Below are 20623 nucleotides of genomic sequence, written 5' to 3'. Positions count from 1 at the left end.
ACTGGGACTCGCCTGCAGTAAAGTACTTTGTATTGACATTCAGTTTTGCTCTGGCTTTACTTCATGCAGCACTACAACAGGGGATGCCCACACAGCAGCTCCAGGGTCTTGCAGTTCCTCAGCAGATGCAGCCCATGACCATCCAGGCCCAGGTACAGAATATTTCTACCCAGCATCTTTTAACAACTGCAACAGCCAGTTCTACACCAACTGTTTCAGCACAGCTCCAGCAAGTACCAGTAAGTAAATACATTTCCCGCCAAAGGCCATCCTGAGAGATTGAATGAGAAGAATTATTGGATTATTCAGAAAACAAACATTTTGTAGGAAATTATATTTGCACATCCAGTCATATCTGAAAACTGAGAGGTACAAAAGTTATCACTCGTTAATTTGAGTGTTGATGTTATTCATTTCTTTCATGTACCCATCGTCCTCTGCCTTTGTTGCCTCTATTCTGAACCACGCAATGGTTGACATTGTGAGTACAGATGAGTAGGAAAGAACTGCAGATGCTGCTTTAAATCGAAGGTAGACAAAATGCTGGAGTATCTCTGCAGGACAGGCAGCATCTTTGGCGAGATGCTGCCTGCCCGCTGAGTTACTCCAACATTTCGTGAGTACAGATGATATCCCTATTATGGCACAAGTTGTTAGAATGGAGGATATTCTGTGTTATTTCAGGCACGGTCTTTTTAAATGCAGGGAGTTGGCAGGGTTGGTTAAGGACACATTGGCATAGAGCCTGATTTCTCTGAATAGCTGATAGTTTATCTTTTGTGAATTTGCTAGTAGTTTATGAGCAGAATATCGTATGAAAGTTGACTTGTGAATTGAGTCATGAGTACAAAACTAGCTAGTGAATTAAATAATTAACTGATATTGAATCCAGGAGTAAGATTTCATATTTTCATCAAGTGAATAGTCAAATTCTAACAACCAGTGAAATGTTTTTTTCACAATGGGGACTAAATGAGATTATTTGTTACACCTACACCTGTTCAGTGAATGATTTGTCTAATATTATGTCTGCTGTCATGTCAAGTTGACGAATTGTTTAATTAGCTTTTTGTTTGCCATTGGGAACTTGACCAAATTGAACAATAAGATCTGAAGTGGTGATCTCGGTCAGGTCTAATTATATGTAGTAAAATAATGTATGCGAGAATGTAGTACAATTTTCCAAAGTGCCCTGGATAGGTGGTGGTCTATATTTCTTGCTTATAATGGCTGTCTGGTGAGCATCTTGTTTGAAGGACTGGATTAATTTACGCTGCCACTGGTTGTCAAGGTCAGAAGAAAATTTGCAAACATGATACTGAAGAACATTTTTAAATTATTTTTTGCTCTTGAAATATGTTTGGTTGAGATGCCATTGATGAAAGCCCAGAGATGGTGTTGCAATGGAAGAAGGTATAAGCGAGTTCGGTATTTCAACTGCGCATGCCCAGGTCATACGTCACTCAAGAGAGAGGTAGCCAGCGCGGAGAAGAAGCACTAACTCCAGCTCAACTCTCGAGGAACCCGTTCCCCAATGGGCCGGGGACCGTCAGCTGCACCTCTCGCCTTATCCAGTGGCTGTTAGTTAACCCCCTCGGTGCCGGCGAAAGCCGAGCACCAGTCATCAACGGAAATACACACAAAATGCTGCAGTAAGTCAGTGGGTCAGGCAACATCTCTGGAGAAGGGTCTCGGCCCGAAACATCACCTATTCGTTTTCTCCAAAGATGCTGCCTGTCCTCCTGAGTTACTCCAGCACGTTGTGTCTACCTTCGGTGTAAACCAGCATCTGCAGTTCCTTCCTACACGGTATTTAACATGGTAACGATTACCATAGCAAATATTGAATACACGAGAGAGAGGGAGAGAGAGAGAGAGAATGTCCTCCAACGCTGCCGGGAGAGGTTCTGCAGAACTCCAGAGGGTGGGTTTGTGAAGTGAGATAGAAGTAAGATCGAATTAATGTTCATAAAAGAGCGACGCCTGTCCGCTATTAAGTTGACAGAATTATAGATTAATGCATTGGTAGAATAGTTAACAATTTATACACAGTTTATACCGCCAGCGCTTTATTCTATTTTTCTTTATCACGAATGACCCTTGACAATTCCCATGATTCCTTGCGTTATTTGGAATACCGAACAAACTCACTTATTGAATGAATCATGTGAAAATGCATCTTTATTTATCTGTAGGTACTCTTCCAGCCTCAGTTCATTAAAGCTGACTCCTTGCTTCTGACGGCTTTGAAGCCAGATGGATGTACTGTTGTGACATCAGTAAACTCCTCTGCTATAACAACTTTACCAACAACCACTACTCCCATTCAAACTACATCCCTTCAGATGCCGGTAGATATACCATGACTTTTATGATCATTGTGTTACATTGATTGAGGGAGAGGATGGTTGATGATTTTTTGATAAATCTTGTCAAAGTGAAGTACATTGAGAATACTGTAATGCATTCTATTTCAGATGATTTCCTATGTCATTTGCACTTTATTATATCTGCACTTCCTCTGTAGCTGGAACACATGCTGTAATGCTATATTTTGCACTCTGATATTTATCACTGCACTAGCTGTTGTACTTGTGTATAGCTTAATTGTAGTCATGTACAGTGTGATTTGACTGGATAGCAGGCAAATAATATGTTAGGGATTTGGAAGTACAAGAAAATAGCACAGGAATAATGATTCTAAAATCCTGGATTATAATATATTGAGTATGTCAGGCCACACCCATGGGATGCGAAACAAGTTAACATTATAAACCCTTTGTCCAAACTGAAAAAATTGTTGTTAAACTGCAAGAAGGGGAGGGGGAATGTCTCAAAAAGGGTAAACCTGGGTAGCCATGGGGATAAACTGCAAACAAGGATATCTGGTCAATGATTGAATGGGAACAGTTAGAAAATGAGAACATAGACAAAAGAACGCAGAAATTGTGAAATGCGGGGCAGGAAAAGATGCAGCGCAGGTCAGGTGGGGCATGTCCTCCAATTCGGAGAGGAATGAACAGTCACAAATACTGATACAGACAAAGAAACCAAGTGACCTGAAATTGTGGAATTCAGTTATAAGTCCAGAAGGCTGGAATGTGACAGTTGGAAGATGAGGTGCTATTCCTCAAGCCTGTCAGATTGGGATTCAGATTCAGATTCAACTTTATTGTCATTGTGCAGTGTACAGTACAGAGACAACGAAATGCAGTTAACATCTCCCTAGAAGAGCGACATAAATATGAGCAATAAATAAATTATTTATGTGCAAACAGTCATAGTATTTTTTTCCTGGTGGGAGGAGTGTCCGGGGGGGGTGGTGATCGGCAATCACCGAGGTACAGTGTTGAGTAGTGTAACAGCCGCAGGGAAGAAGCTGTTCCTGGACCTGCTGGTCTGGCAACGGAGAGACCTGTAGCGCCTCCCGGTTGGTTGGATGGTCCCATTGTAGCTGCGTCGGAAGCCACAGTCTGACGGGTCAGACCGGATGTGGGATGAAGACTTAAAAATTGCAGGCAGCAGACTGTTTCCTTTGTGGGCTGAATACGGGTGCTTCACAAAGCAGTAACCCAATCTGTATTTGTTTCTCCAGTGCAAAGGTGAGCACATCGTGAACATTAAATGAAAGGAAGAAGTGCACATGATTCATTGCCTCACTTAGAAAGATTGGGTCCCTGGATTAATAGGGGAAGATATCTGGTTGTGAAATCTTTGACAGTGGCAGTAATTACTATCATCTGTTCAATGTGGTGGTTGTGGAGTAGAAGGTGAGGACCTGGGAACTTTATCCTGTTATTCTGTTTTGGTGGCGGAGAGATGAGAGCAGAGGTGCAGGAAATGGATGAGAAGTGGTCAGGAGCTTTATGAATAAGAGAAATGACATCGCACAGTTCAGGAAAAGGAAGGCATTTTAGAAACCCTGATATGAAAAGACTGATCAATGGACATTAAGAAATGGTGTGAATAGTAGAGTCCATAATGGAATAATGATTAAAGAAGTTTGTTATATCTATCACTTACGTACAAGCGAATGTACAAGATCGGCGGTGTGGCTTTGACAACTGCTGTGGGATTGCCTGGTAGGTATTTGATTCCTAGCCGCGTTTTCAACTTGCGAATTGTCCGGGTGATGAACAAGTGTCATGAATGGAACCCAACACTAAACTGCGGATGACTTATTCTATAGGCTGATAAAAGAATGATTTGATTTATCTTATTTTAAACTTGTTCTATTATTGTAAAAATGTGAACTAAGTTGGATTATAAACTTGTATTCTTCAGACTCTTGTCAGTGGGAACACAATTTTAACCACAGTCCCACTGATGGTAGATGCAGACAAGCTTCCCATCAATCGTATACTTGCAAGTGGCAGACCTGGCAATGCATCAATGAAAGGGGAAAAACGCACAGCACACAATGCCATTGAGAAACGTTACAGGTCGTCTATCAATGACAAGATTATGGAGCTGAAAGATCTTGTTGTTGGCGCTGAAGGAAAGGTAAAAGAGACGTCCATAATCTGTAAAAAATAAATGCTGTGAACAGATTTTCATATGTCAGTAAATGATTCTATGCATCTGCACTCTCTTTCAAATTAAAAAACTTCCCTGTATTCCCTGTATCTGCACTCTTTCAAAAAAAATCTTCCTGATATAGTAGTGGCCAGAGAATCTGGGGTGATGGAGGAACTGAAGGAAATCCACATTAGGCAGGAAATGGTGTTGGGTAGACTGATGAGACTGAAGGCTGATAAATCCCCAGGGCCTGATGGTCTGCATCCCAGGGCACTTAAGGAAGTGGCTCTAGAAATAGTGGATGCATTGGTGATCATTTTCCAATGTTCTATGGACTCAGGATCAGTTCCTGTGGATTGGAGGGGAGCTAATGTTATCCCACTTTTTTAAGAAAGGTGGGAGTGGGAAAACAGGGAATTATAGACCAGTTAGCCTAACATCGGTGAGGCGGAAGATGCTGGAATCAATTATAAAAGATGAAATAGCCGCACATTTGGATAGCAGTAACACGATCGGTTCGAGTCAGCATGGATTTACGAAGGGGAAATCATGCTTGACTAATCTTCTGGAATCAAGTTGGGAAAAGGGAAAGTACAACGAGATCTGGGGGTCCTTGTTCATCAGTCTATGAAAGTAAGCATGCAGGTACAGCAGGCAGTGAAGAAAGCGAATGTCATGTTGGCCTTTATAACAAGAGGAGTCGAGTACAGGAGCAAAAAGGTCCTTCTGCAGGTGTACAGGGCCCTAGTGAGACCACACCTGGAGTATTGTGTGCAGTTTTGGTCCCCTAATTTGAGGAAGGACTTTCTTGCTATTGAGGGAGTGCAGCGTATGTTTACACGGTTAATTCCCGGGATGGCGGGACTGTCATTTGCTGAGAGAATGGAGCGGCTGGGCTTGTACACTGGAGTTTAGAAGGATGAGAGGGCATCTTATTGAAACATTGAAGATTGTAATGGGTTTGGACAAGCTAGAGGCAGGAAACATGTTCCCGATGTTGGAGGAGTCCAGAACCAGGGGCCACAGTTAAAGAATAAGGGGTAAGCCATTTAGAACGGAGACGAGGAAACACTTTTTCTCACAGAGAGTTGTGAGTCTGTGAAATTCTCTGCCTTAGGGTGGTGGAGGCCAGTTCTCTGGATACTTTAAAGAGAGAGCTAGATAGGGCTTTTAAAGATAGCGGAGTCAGGGTATATGGGGAGAAGGCAGGAACGGGGTACTGATTGGGAATGATCAGCCATGATCATATTGAATGGCGGTGCTGGCTCGAAGGACCGAATGGCCTACTCCTGCACCTATTGTCTGTTGTATTTTGGCAGTATCTCACCTTTCTTAGCACCTAGTATGATTATAGAACATTGTCATTGGTATGGCTAAATCAGATTCTAGATCAACGTGGAATAACTTATTGGTTTAGAGCGGAAAGACAAGTCATATATAGACATAACTTCAGTTCACTTTTTCTCCTTGCACTTCCCCACTCAGAATACATTCAGCCCTGACTGAAGGAGACCTGTCAGGCAGGCACTGTGAAACCTTTGATGCCACTTAGTAACCACCTTGTAGATAATCACACAATTATAGTCTTGCCATTGCTCTCTCCAAGCTTGTTCTTGTAACAAAGTGAATTGTTACAATGGGTTGCTCAGAATTGGAACTTTTCCACCTGAGTATTGGATTAGATGCTGTAATTTGTCCTATGACACTGTAGCACAGCTTCATTGGGTGCAGCACAATGATCAGATTTCCTTATGACATGTCTTGGGTTTCATAACTCCTTACATGTATGACACCATTCATTTCCCACTGACCCTTTCTCTTTCATGTGTCTATCAACTCCCTGATTCTCCTGCCACCCACCAATTTGCAAATTAGCAGGGGCAAATTGCAGTGGAAAATAAAGCTACGAGCATGTATTTAGGATGTGGTTGGACACCAGTGCACCTGGGAGAAACTCAAGCAATCATGGAGAAGATACAAACTCCGCGCAAACTGCACTGGAGATCAGAATGGTATCCAGGTCACTAGAGTGTGGAAGCATCAGTGTACCCCCATTTTGAAAACATGAACGTGTGACCTTTTGAAACTTTTTTATTTTCTTTACTGTGGCAGTTGAACAAGTCAGCAATACTCAGGAAAGCTGTTGATCATATCCGCTTCTTGAAACAAGCCAATCAGAAGTTGAAACAAGAGAACATGGTGTTAAGATTGGCTACCCAAAAAAACCGTAAGTACTCTGTGTTGCACTCGCATCTCACTGATCAGAAAGGGTGAAACTAGAATCTTGGGCAGTCAGTTTTACAAGAGTCAAGAGGGAGTCCAGAGTGTTTTATTGTCACAGTACTCAATAGATAACATAATACACAAACAAAAATAAAGTTTAGTAAATCCCTATTAGGACATAAATAAAATCTACTTGTTTATGTTTGTAGTAGTTTAATATCTAGGCCCTAAGCATGCCAGTGAAGAACTTTACACTCTATGTATGTGTGGCGCTGCCATACTGACTTAACAGGCCTAGGTAGTCTCTCCCCAACCCCATCTCCAAAGATTAGTGAAACAATCTCTACTGTTCTCTCACATTTTCTGTTGATAAATTACTTGGAATGCTTGGCCTGCCCGTTTTTTTTTTTTAATGACTAGAGTGTAAAATACAAAATAGTGGTTATTTTGTAAAATATTAAAATGCTTGATTTTCTTAAGGACGCATATTAACTGCAGTGAGAATAGATTGCCAAGTATTTAACTATAGTCAATGTCGCTTGGCAGTCTGGTCATGAAGATGAGTATTTTAATTGGATTAGAAACTGACCAATCTATACGTGGATGTGTCCTCACTTTTACGTTCTGATATAATTTCCTGTGTCCATATATATATATATAATAACAGGTGCTATGTAAACTTAGAGACATTTAAAATGAAGAATTCATGAAGCTGCAGAATTTAGAATTTCTGGGTTAGTGACCTTAGTGACATTTCAATGTAATATCCTATTTTTCTTTATTCTAAATCACAAATATCCATCTGTGTAAGTGTAAATTTGAATTTGTTATTAGAATGGGTTGCATTCACTGAATGCATTGTGTCCAATTTCAGAGTCTTTGAAAGACATTGTGGCTTCCTCTGGAATAAGTCTGGACACAATGACAAATGGGTTCAAGCAGGAACCTGATCTACTCAGCCCACCACCATCTGATGCCGGTTCACCACCTCAGAACAGCCCGTTCTCTGTGAGCAGCAGTGATTCTGAGACAGACAGCCCGTTTTTTGATGATACCAAGGTACTTAAGATTGCTGTCGGGCTAGTTATATTATTTTTATGTTCTGAGTTCACAGATGACTCGAGACTAATATCCATCTTCCTACCCCTCTGTTTCTTTTGACACACTTTACCCCATAGCTTGCTGGGTTTGAGTTTCACAGTAGCCATTTGCTTTTAATACATAGCCCATTACGATACTGGTCATATGTTCATCTAGATATTTTTCATTGCCTTGGGAAGAAAGCCAGGGGGCAATTCTAATTCTGCAAGTATCCAAGCTAAGATCAGCTAGCTTAAAACTGTGCCTTGGTGATTTTTTTTCAATTCTAATTTCTTTACATAACGTTTTAAGTGTTTTTGCCAAAAATAAACAAAGCTTTACTCTCTTGTCCTAAAGAATAGTTATTATCTTATTATTATCTAAAATTTCAATCATCTTGTGTATGGCATGCACAGCCTAAAGTTGTAGGTCAACTTGTTCTATTAATCTTGTTTGTGCACGTCGGGTTGATTGCATTAGTCGAAACAGGGTGGATCACGTGAAGGTTGCAATCTCCCACCCCTAAAAATTAAATGAAAATCCATTTGTGATCCCACCATTATGGAAAGTGAAAACATATTAAGAGTTTAAATTCTGTTCCACTTCACTTTCCGAGACAATTTAAGCTTGATTTGATCCTGTAGTGGAAATATCCTCCCCACATCTACTCTATCAAGGCCTTTCACTATTCGGTAAGTTTCAATGAGGTCTCCCCTCTTCCTTCTAAACTCCAGCAACTACAGACCCGGTGTTGTCAAATGTTCATCATATGTTAACTCAATCATTCCTGGGATTATTCTCGTAAACCTCTTCTGGACCACTCTCCAATACCAGCACATCCATCCTCAGATATGGATCCCAAAACCGCTCAATCTTCCTAATACAGTCCGACAAGTGCCCTATAAAGCCTCAGCATTAAACCCTGTCTTTATTTAGTCCTCTCGAAACAAATGCCAGCATTGCATTTTCTTTCCTTTATTACCGATTCGACGTAAATTAGCTTTTTGGTAATCTTGTACCAGCCCTCCCAAGTCTCTTTGCACCTTCAGTTTCTGAATTCTCTACCCATGTAGAAAATAGTCTATGCCTATTCCTATGATTAACATGCATGACTCCACACTTTGCTATGCTGTATTCCATCTTCCCATCCCTGCTCTGTCCAGGAGGAAACTGGATGAGAGCTTAGAAGTAGTAAATAAATTGTAATCGGAGGTTCGGTCAACCATGGTAGAGTGAAGCCACAGCTGAGGGTGGATGAAGAAGTCTCAGAGCCACCTATGTGGAATGTTTCACCGTCAGCAAATGCTACCATTCTCCTTCTCCAAGAAAGTACTGGAAGAATGGAGTGGAGTCCATATAGGTGGCAGAGTTAGGAGTACGGTTGAGGTAGCTCTGGGGGCTTTGGGCTTATCATGGATGGCTCTGACCAGCCTCTCCCTGAGTATGTGACAGAGGTCCAGAGGGGGAATTGAACAGTCAAGATAGACCAAGAGAGGGTGAGTAAAAGGTTGAAATTAATACAAAAATTCAGAAGAGGCTTGAGCCCACATACATTCCCATAACTTCATTGATCTGGAGAAAGTGATCAGCGTTGATGGAGAAGTTGTCCTCACATTGAACAAGGTTGGCCAAATGGTTGGTGGAGGGGAACTGTTTGGGATATGTTCAAGGTGCATTGTGTGTATATATAGGTGCATTGTATTGTATGAATATTGTAATTAGTTCAGATGGGGACTATTTGAAGAAAGCCATAACATACAAATTCTTTGAGTAAGTTTATCCACAAATCTAGTGAAAGGTGAGGTTACTTACTAACATTTGAGAGATTAGAAACCATTTTATACTAACAACTGGTAACTCAAATCTCACTGTACCTTAATTGGTACATGTGACAATAAACTGACCTTGACAATTGTAAATGTTGCTATAAAGGTCGTGGATTATAAAGCATATGTAAAACCAGAACAATAAACTAAGTTTAAAAAAAATATTTGTTGTATTAATAATCCCGAGAGTTGCATCAATGCAGTGATTAATCTGTGATGTATTATGACTGATGGTGAATTCTGTTAACTTGTAGATGTCTGTTAAACAAGAGCAAACGCTGCCTACCAGTGTTGGTATGTTGGATCGATCCAGGGTAGTACTCTGTACCTTTGTATTCCTTTGCCTTTCTTTTAACCCACTGGCGTCATTGATGGGTGGGTCAGACATCAGGTCAATGGAGAATGAAGAATATCATGGAGCAGGCAGAAGCATGCTGGGATTATCTGTGGAAGGTAAGTGATCAAAAGCAAATAAACAAAATGTTTTACTCTGCAATATATATCTGCATGTGAAAGGTGTTAGATGAAAAGGAATATGAAACACAAACACAGGCATGATCTTTTAGCCTGATGAATGACCTTTTTGCATGCTGCATATTTCTGACATGATGGATTTGGCTGGAAACCTAGAACTGCGAAGATGGACGCTTATGCTGTTCCCGACCACTGCCCCCTATAACTTGCAATCCAGGAATGACTTTGCCCTCCAAAGTTTCTGCAATTACCTTTCATGACAAACTACTGAATGGAATAGATGTTGGGAGGGACTTTGGAACATAATTTAAACCTGCATCAATATATTTTATGCCACTGAGCATAATAATGTATTAAAGCCCTTCATCAATGTATCAATTTAAAAAAACACACAACAGTGTTAAGGACTCTTATTTTTAGCTGGTTTTACTTTTGTACTGTCCAGCTCTATGACAATTCTTTTCAAACCTTTTTGTATTCTCCCAATAGGTTGCTTTTCCCTTGCACGTTTGTCATGGTTAATTGAAATATGTGCTACTTTCCTGTAGAAAGCGGAAAAGTAACCTACGCAATTTTTTAAATTGCATTAAATCACGCTTGAGTTAAAGCCTGTAATTTTTAATATTTGAGGGCCACTTTTTTTTAACTGACCTGAACTGTATTGCTATGGTAAATTGTGAAGATGGATGACTGATCTCTCTTTTTTATGTTCTGGAAGCTTGTATGGATAACTGCACAAGTTTCCCATGATGGACTAATCCATATGTGTGTGTGTTGAGGTGGACATTCTGATGGATTAAGTGTCTGCTTGTTTTATTCTATGATACATTGTTACTGTTTGGGACAATAACTAATTTGCCTAACAAATAATTTTTGGTGAATTTGTTTTCCCCCAATAGTTTCTTCTAGCTGGTTTTCCTGGCTGTGGCCAACACTGATCCTATGGTTAATTAATGGGATAATTGTCCTGATCGTGTTCATTAAGATCTTTGTCTACGGCGAGCCGGTCACGAGGCTACACTCTGAGTCGTCTGTCTTGTTTTGGAGGCACCGAAAGCAGGCGGATCTGGACCTAGCAAGGGTAAGGATGGTTTGGCTAAGCAAATGCTGGTCTATTCTTTATATGGTTGACTTACCATGGATAAAAGTTTGCATTCCCTCACCATTCTTTTGTTTTTGCAGCAATTGCTTAAAATTTGCACCTTCCTATTTACTAGAATCAAGTTGAAACCTTTAATTTATGCAGTCGAAAGTGAGCCTAAACAATAATATACATTAAAAAATCTTTGGTGCATGTTCCCATACATTAGAGTGATTGTACACAGTAATGGATAGCAGAAGTGCTGTGCCAGTTTGATGAAAGGCCCAGGTATCTAATAGTCCAACAAGCAGAAAATGTTAGAAACACTTAGCAGAATGGGTAGCACCTCGTGTTATTTTTCATACTATCATATGGCGTTGATGGAGGGTGTTCAGCCCATCGCGATGATATTAACTCGCAGGGCAATCCCATTGGTCTTGTTAACCCACATTTCCTCGTGTGGACATCTTGTTGGGAATGGACTGGTTGGGCTAATGGGCCTGTTTCCATCCTGTATGATTCTATGATGTGGCTACTAACTGATCCTTCTTCCACCTACCTACGAGAGGCAATTTTCAGTAGCCTAATTGGCCTACCAATCTCCATGAATTTGGGGTGAGGGAGAAGCCTGGAGAACCTAGGAAACCTCACCTGGGCATAGGAGGAATGTGCAAACTCCAATGGATAAGACTTGATGTCAAGATTGAACACCTGTCACTGGAGCTGTACGGTTGCTACACCACTTGTACTGCCACAGCACAGCCCTGTGGAGAGATAAATCGCGTCAACATTTCCAGTTAGTATCCTGCATCACAACTAGAAAATTGAGAAAACAAGCCCATTTTTAGTTGCAGGAAGGCAAGGGGTGAAGAGAACAAAGCAAGTCTTTGTGATCCAGTGTGGCCATGGTGTCTGAGTCATACAAATTATTTTGTCTTCAGCTAATCATTAAATGAAGGCATTTAGGGGGGGGGGGGGGGGGGCAAAAGAACATCTTGGAAAATTGAGATGCACAGCAGTTGCTGTAAATTTGATACAGAGCGCTGGAAACATCCAGCAGATGAGACAGCATCTTTAGTTTTATTTCTCCCTCGCTCTCTCTGACATCCCTTCATCTATTAACTAGACAGTTCTGCAAATGATCATTACCTGAACAATGGTCCACACCCTATCACAGACAAAGCTGTAAACTATATTCTGCACTCTGTAACTTCCCCTTTGCTCTACCTATTATACTTGCACTTAACTTGATTGTAATGATGTACAGTTTATCTGATTTGATTGGAGAGTATGTAAAACAAAGCTTTTCAGTGTACTTTGGTAAAAGTGACAATAATAATAAATCCAAGACATTCCAGGCGTTTTATCGAAATCTGGTTTCTACAATTGTAAGCAAGCTGTTTTCTCTCTTTTGATGGACATTGCTTTGAAACATGAGCTCCAATTCTGTTTCCACTGATGCATTCTGACATGCAGGGTATTTACAGTGTTTTATGTTTTGATTTCCATTATGTGCAGTGTTTTGTTCCAGTTCCAAAGTAATGGTTTGAACATCCTGCATTAAACTGCAGTTTTGTCATTGCACACATATTTGTTCAAAAACAAAGTGTCAGGTGAAAGTGAATAGGGTTATGAGGATGGTTGGGGTGTTGGGAAGATTACTGGAGGAAGGCTGGCTAGTCAGTGAGAATATTTATGGAAGGGTGCGTGGAAGAAGAGGTTAGGAGGAGCATTGGGGAAGATGAGCAGCAGATTTAACTGGAGTTTGGGAAAGATCACGGTGGGTGTCATGGCCAGAGATGGAGCTGTGAAAGTCACCTATGGACAATGGGATCCATCAAGGATTGAGAAAAGGAACATAGGCAAATGACCACCCCTTGAAATTACTGGACTCATTGGCAGTGATCCACTAAGAGATGGTCCTATCAAATAACAAGTAGGCTTTAATACTCCTGTTAAGAGTTGCTCATGCAAGAGATGCCTGTACAAGCTGCATGATTTACATGAGTAAATTGTACATATGGCATTGGTTGGGGTTGTACGCCAGTTGCTTCACTGTGTTGCCGAGTGGTCTCCATTGTTGTGTGTGTGTATATGTTTGTGTGTGTTTGTGTTGTGTGGGTATACATTAATTAAAGACATGCTACACTTGCACAGAATAAATACAATCAAATTTGATTTAAGTGGTCCATAAAAATGTTCTGCCATTTCTAGATGTTCTAGACCAATATTATATGAACCATTCATTAATTAATTGCCAAGCAAAACATTTTTATACATCATCTTTACTCCCTGATATTGCTCCAAACATGTTAATTATATATATATTTTTTGCCATATGGTGTTTTAGGTTTCTTCTTTAGTGAAGAATTGCTGCCATGCATAACTTCAGAAATTTTTGGTGTCTAATTTAACTGATTGTTTCACATCAGGCAGGACCAGAAACCTATGATTCCCAAACAAAGAAATAGAAAACAATTATATGGCATCTTTATATATCCTGACAGTCCCAAAGTGTTTTGGAGAAATCATCAGCTACATGCCAGTAGAATGCGGTGGTTTCCGTTGCAAAGAAAAAGAAAAGGGCTATTATAAAAAAAAAAAGTGTGGTAGTAGTTTGAAATCTCTGGAAAAGTAACAGTCCGTGTTTTTATTAGGGAGATTTTGCACAGGCTTCCCAGAACCTCTGGATTTGTTTGAAAGCGTTGGGGCGCCCCCTGCCAACTTCCAATTTAGATTTTGCCTGCAGCCTAATGTGGAACGTCATCCGACATATTCTGCAGCGACTGTGGATCGGCCGCTGGTTTGCTGCACAGGCTGGTGGTTTCAGACGGGACCAAGAGCTGAAGGACGACATGAAGAAATGCACTGAAGAGGCTGCGCTGGTCTATCACAAGCTGCAGCAGCTTCATATGACTGGTATGTAATCCACACAAAACTGAAGGAATGTTGGAATGATATTGAGTGTACAGTGACCACAGCAAATGCAGTTTTGTATCAGATTAGTTCACGATTTATGAAATAAATCTTGACAGTCAACCATTTTAGTGGTTCCCGGCAACAAGAAATAAATTGAATTCATAATCAGTTAACTTCACTGTATTGTAAATCCATTCGGAGGAAGCCATAAATATTGGGACAGAACTGGTTCAGCAATCAATAGAACTGATATTGCACTCCAGTGTCAAATGATCCAAACTCAGTCATCCCCTAGCCAACCGTAGGTTTACTGGACCCAGTTAGAATGCCACCTTTTTGACGGATTGGTGGTGGAAGCAGATACGATGGTGGCTACTAAGAGGTTTTTAGATGTGCACGTGGATATGCATGAGGATGGAGAGAAATTAATTGCATGCAGGGAGAGGAGGTTATTTTAACTTAGCATCATGCTCGTCACAGACATTGTGGGCCAAAGGATTTGTACCTGTGCCGTATTGTTCTATGTTCCATTGTACCATAGTGGGCTTCAGTAAAGTTGGATTCCTATACCTGTGGCTCCTGCTTGAAAATGCAGGTTAATGATAGATAAAGCCAATTTTTGAGTTTGTTGGTGAAAGAAGGAAATTACATTTATATCATACATTGTGCTCCATAGTCAATTGATTATTTTTGAAACATGTTTGCTTTTGTAATGTAGGATACACAACAATCAGATACACAATAAAAGAAACAAATGAGATAATGACTGGAGGGTTGGTAAGAAAACCAGTGTAAATTCCCTGCTGTTCCGTGGCACTATGTAGTCTTCAAAGCTCTCATGAGATGTGGGATTTAATGGCACATATAGTTTTAACTCCCTTGGTGCCTGGTGGCCTCCCATCGTGTTGTGTTCAGAATTTCAAACGATTGTAGAGATGGTCAGGAAACAAGTTTCAACTTGATAGCTTTTACTACACATTTACTATTTGTCCCAGTCTCTTGCTTGGTTGACTGTTGGGAGGTCTGACTGCATCATTGCCACTTAGACATGTGACTGGTAACAATTCTGCTCTAGAACTGGCATTTCCATTTAGTAAATTACCTGTACAGTGGAGCTTTGGTGGAGTAACTGGAAATTGTGGAGAAGTTCTAACATGTCTCTATGTTCTTCTACATATTTAAGGTAGAGATAGATTGATATTTGAAAGACTGAAAATTATGGGTTATGCGGAATTGGCACAGAAGTGAATTTGAGGCCATTGTAGATCGGTCATGTTCATAGTAAATGGTAGAGCAGGCTTGAGTGGTCTGATGGCCTGTTTCTGCCACGATTTTTCTTGTATTCTTTTGCACAAAGGGTACTGCACTGCAGTGTATTCCAGTTTGTAAAGATAAATGTCTAGAAAAGGAAATAATAGAACAAAGTAAGGAGCTTATGAACATTTTGATGAAAGCAATTGTCCTTTTTTATTTTGAAATAAATATGCTAGCAAAAATGCAGTTGTACATCATATTTAGCTTTCTCAAGTTGTGGGATTCCATTAAGAATAATGCAGACCCATTGAGTGGATGGGGGTGCTGGGTATTGCTAGCAGTATAAATGATACTATGATTTTTGTTTTGGCGGTATTTTACCAATTTATCCTTGCATTACCTTATTTATTTATAAGTATGGATTTGGTATTAACCACCGTCTTGTTTCTTGTAACTCTTAGGCAAATTGGTTGGCAGCTACTTAACCGCAATTAACATGGCATTGAGTGCAGTAAACCTTGCTGAATGTGCTGGAGATGCTATCTCTGTTGCCACTATGGCAGAGATGTACGTGGCAGCAGCAATTCGTATTAAAATCAGCCTGCACAGAAGGCTCCATTTCATGACCGTGAGTAGATATTCATGTCTTCTCTTATTTGTTGAAAGATACTGAATTGGCAAGTCTGTGCTATGGCACATCCTCCCCGAAACAAATGAGGAATCTGTCTCATTTCCTGCTTTCTGTTGATGTTTGCTACAGAATGTGCCATCTGTGCCTGTGTATGGACACGGGAGGCACGGGTTAAAATATTATGTCTGGCATCAAAGCTTCACACTTCCAATCTGGTAACATTTACTAGGACATGTATGTGAACAGGAGGTTTCCACAGCTGCTTAGCCACCTATCAGAATTGAACAAGTTGGTAAGTCTCAGAGAAAAAGGAAAGAGTGGACATTGCAAAGGGATTGTCTGAGGGGTGAAGGCCAAGGGAAACTGATGAAGTGGCGGTTCAGCTAGCCGTAAGAGGAGGGTAAAGTCTTACTAATTGCAAATGTTCATTCTGGAGGAGGTGCAAGTGGAAGATGAGCGAAGGCAAATGAGACAAAGGAAGAAAACAATGTTTTGGAATTGTGGGATTCAGAGCCCTGTAGTTGGAAATTTACAATAAATGAGGAAAAAATGCTGAATTTTCATGAAACCATCTTTGGTCTTCCCCAATAGTGTTGGCATTCCCTTCGTTTCTTCCACACATTCAAATTAAAAACACACTTGATTCCTAGTTCTAATATAAAATTATTGACCTCAAACATTAATTCTCTTTCTCTCTGAACAGACAGTGCATGAATGGATGAGTATTTTCTGCAATCTCAGTTTTTATTTTAGATTTCTGGCACCTTCAGTTTTTTTGCTTTGCAAAACGTTAAAGCTAAGCAGGGTGTTGGTTAGTAATGTAATGTATATCCCAGTAACGGGAGATAGGAGCATGATAGTGGTGGAGAGCAGGGTTCCGGAGGTACTATCTTCAAGGGATTTGGCGACTGGAATTGATGGAATACTGGATGAGGGGAGAGTGGATTCAGACTGAATGAATATTAAAAGAGAGGAGACTCAAATTAGATACAAAAGTCAGTGAATATACAGTGTAGGAAGGAACTGCAGGTGCTGGTGCACACTGAAGATAGACCAAAATGCTGGAGTAACTCGGGGGGGGGGGGGGGGGGGGACAGGCATCATCCCTGGAACGACGGAATGGGTGATGTTTCGGGTGAAGGCCTTTCTTCAGACTGTGTTGGGAGAGGGAGACTAGAGATATGGAGGGGTAAGGAGTGAAAACGACATATCAAAGCAGACGATATTGACATGTAGAATGATTCATTAGCTGAGGGGTAGATGACAAGAAGGCATACAATCACAGACGGTTGTGAATCAGGAGGATAGTGAAACTGATCAGAGAACTAGGGTGGGAGACGGAGAGAGAAGGAAAGCAAGGGTTACTTGAAGTTAGAGAAATCAATATTCTTACCGCTGGGTTGTAAGCTGCCCAAGTGAAATATGAGGTGCTGTTCCTCCAATTTGCATTGAGCCACATTCTGACAGAGGGGGAGGCCCAGGACGGAAACGTCAGTGTGGGAGGGGGAGTTAAAGTGTTTAGCAACCAGGAGATCGCACAAGTTTAGGCGAGAAATCAGGGAAACAAAAACAATAGCAGATTACAGTGCCCTCCATAATGTTTCGGACAAAGACCCATCATTTATTTATTTGTCTCTATACACCACAATTTGAGGTTTGTTATAGAAAAAAAATCACATAGTCATGTCATACTTTATTAGCTAAGTATGGTTTGCAACATACGAGAAATTTGATTTGCCAAACAGTCATACTAATAAAAAGCAACAGAACACACCAAATACATTTTAACATAAACATCCACCACAGTGACTCCTCCATATTCCTCACTGTGATGGAAGGTGAAAAAAAGTTCAATCTCTTCCCTTCTTTGTCCTCCAGAGGTTGAGGGCCTCTAACCTTGTATTGACGGGACGATCTTACTCCCGTAGCCGGCGATGGGCCACCTCGTTGAGGTGATCAGGCTCCTGCATCAGGGGGGAATCTCAGCTCTCCCGCACCGGGCGATTTACCTCAGTTCGGGGGTTGTCGAACGTCATGCGGTTTTGGAGTGTCGATCCCAGGCATAGAATCGGCTCCGATGGCAAGTCCACGCCGTGCGGTGGGGTTCAAAGTCAGTCCGAGCATGGCCTCCAGCTCCATGATGTTAGGCCGCAGAGCGACCGGAGATACGACCCAGAAAACAATCGCGTCTCCGGCAAGGTAAGAGATTGAAAAAAAAAGTTCCCCCCGACACCCACCACATAAAACAAACCACTAACACAAACTTTTTTAAACACACTAAAAATAACAAAAAAAAAGATGAAACAGGATGGCAGTAGGTGTGGCTGCCATCAACGCGCCACCCGGTGGTATTAACAAGTGGTTAAAGTGCACATTGTCTGATTTTAATAAAGGCCATTTTTATACATTTTGGTTTCACCATGTAGAAATTACACCTGAGCAATTACAAACACCTGTGAAGCCATGTGTCCCAAACATTATGGTGTCCTGAAATGGGGGGACTATGTATAAACACAGCTGTCATTTCTACTTGGTAAAACCAAAATGTATAAAAATGGCCTTTAATAATATCTGACAATGTGCACTTTAACCATGTGTTTTTTTTTTCTATTACAAATCTCAATTTGTGGAGTACAGAGGCAAATAAATAAATGATGGGCCTTTGTCCCAAACATTCTTGAGGGCATACTTATGCATGCTGTTTGTGTTGTTCCTCCATCACTTCATGACGATCAGTGCCTTGTGCTGCTCCTGCCCAGTAGAGGTAGGTAGGCTGCATTCCACTGCCTGCATGGATCAGTTGAAGACTCTGTTTTACTTGCATGTTCGTGATTCTGCTTTCCTACTTTTTGATACGTCCATGAGACGTCCAAGTCTATTTAATGATTTTACCAAACATTTATTATTTTATGTACCCTGAAACCAGTGAGCAGTGATTTCTCTCATAAGCACATTTTAAATGAGCAATGGTGGGAAACATGCAACGTTGCTGTTTTATTTGCAAGTTCATATTGTCTTAACACATCGAGGAAACTCTCTATTTATGATTGCATTACCTCTTTAATAGTTGGGAAGCTTGGGGATGAAAGTGATGGCTGGCATTCCGGGTTTGGTGAAAAGAACCATGTCGCAGCCAAAACCTGTCTTATTTGAGATGGTTGCTGGATGGTGATCAGGGGCAGGAACCATTTCCTCATGCCACTGCTTGGCTAAAATGAGTTATGTCACCGTTTTATACTGTGCGGTTTGATAATCAATCTGGCGTTTTGATTCGTATCTTTGTTTAAGATCTCTATATCTTTGTCTTGCAGCGAATCTTTCTGAGCAGTGCCAGGCAGATCTGTCTGTCACAGAGGGGAACCATACCACCAGCTATGAAATGGCTGTGCCATCCTCAGGGCCACAGGTTCTTTGTTGATGAGGACTGGACTGTTAAAAGCACCCCAAAAGACAGCATTTATAGTGTTACTGGAAACCCAGGTAACTGAATCATTTATTAATACAAAGAAAAGTTGATGTAATGCCCCCAGCCACATATTGATAGGAGGGTGCATAATAGCATCAGGTGCTTTTTATGCTCTGCATTTGCCTCCACGTCATCCATTTCTGAAAATGCTTATTAATGTTGAGTTTCAGTTGACCAGTAACAGCAGCTCGCTCTTGGAATGAGGCCAGGTAGATGCATTTATGTTATGTATGTCTCCAGACTAGAGTAGCTAATCACACCCACAGCAGCTCTGGAAATGAAAAATGTTGGAACAGTTGTGAGCTTTCTGGCTCCCTTGGCCAGCTTCACAATTCAATAAAATCTAAATGATCATCTACTTTGTCCCTTTGCTGCCAGTTTCCTGACTTCCTTAATTCTCTTTCAGTCAAAGATGTATTGTTCTCAGCAACTCTGCATTCATAACTCTTTGTGCTCATCCTACTCAGTCCCTCATCATGGGACACCCACTTCATATAATAAGTTAATCTGCTGTGCCAACACTGTTGTGTGCGACAATGCCAAAATCATCTGAACATTTATTCCCCTACATTTAAAAACTATTCTCCATTTACGGTTCTTTCTGCCAAGTTAAATATGGTAAAATTCCCATAATCTGGCATGTTTTGAACTTCAGATATTCCAGGTTATCACACTACATCTGCTAAAGCAGGGTCCTTGCCTCTGCGCTTTCTTTCACTCACCTGGGACCCAGTTGCTGCATTCCCTTGAAAATGACTGGGACCCTAGGCAATTACCTCTAATTCACCTTACTGCAGGAACTAGAGAGTGCAGGGAAACTCACAGGGGCCTCGGTGAGTTTAAAGGAAGTACCAGTATCGGGGCACTGATGGCTGGGGAAAAAAAGTGCAGATTATGGGGTCCTGGTTTAGCAGAGGAAGCATGGTACCAGGGCCCCTCAGTCAGATGCCTAAACTTCAGGAGTGCCAAATAGTTGGATAATAAATTATTTAAATGTTATTGTATACCTGCGTATCCCCAAATTATGTTCCAGTTCGGCCCTTCGAACTTACGCCATTCAATATGATCATGGCTGATCATCAATCTCCCGTACCTGCCTTTGCATCCCTTTGTCCCCTTAGTTCATTGCATCTAACTCCTCTTTTGCTTTG

The 20623-nt window shown here is 41.0% G+C and overlaps 1 protein-coding gene across 1 annotated transcript in view; it reads left to right on the top strand.

The window, feature by feature from the left end:
- The window catches only part of srebf1 (sterol regulatory element binding transcription factor 1), a 43746-nt gene that overhangs the window by 6946 nt on the left and 16177 nt on the right, over positions 1-20623 (top strand). The window contains exons 3-13 of the mRNA XM_055651905.1: positions 70-239; positions 2196-2351; positions 4285-4503; positions 6631-6745; positions 7616-7800; positions 9902-10100; positions 11021-11202; positions 13860-14121; positions 15837-16003; positions 19318-19486; positions 20270-20412. Of these exons, the coding sequence (XP_055507880.1) occupies positions 70-239; positions 2196-2351; positions 4285-4503; positions 6631-6745; positions 7616-7800; positions 9902-10100; positions 11021-11202; positions 13860-14121; positions 15837-16003; positions 19318-19486; positions 20270-20412 (1967 nt within the window). The remainder of the gene's footprint in view (positions 1-69; positions 240-2195; positions 2352-4284; positions 4504-6630; positions 6746-7615; positions 7801-9901; positions 10101-11020; positions 11203-13859; positions 14122-15836; positions 16004-19317; positions 19487-20269; positions 20413-20623) is intronic.

The sequence above is a fragment of the Leucoraja erinacea genome, chromosome 20 (genome assembly GCF_028641065.1).
Source record: "Leucoraja erinacea ecotype New England chromosome 20, Leri_hhj_1, whole genome shotgun sequence".
Lineage (NCBI taxonomy): Eukaryota > Metazoa > Chordata > Chondrichthyes > Rajiformes > Rajidae > Leucoraja > Leucoraja erinaceus.
The sequence above is the reverse complement of the archived record's forward strand: the minus strand, read 5'-3'. Positions and strand labels throughout refer to the sequence as shown.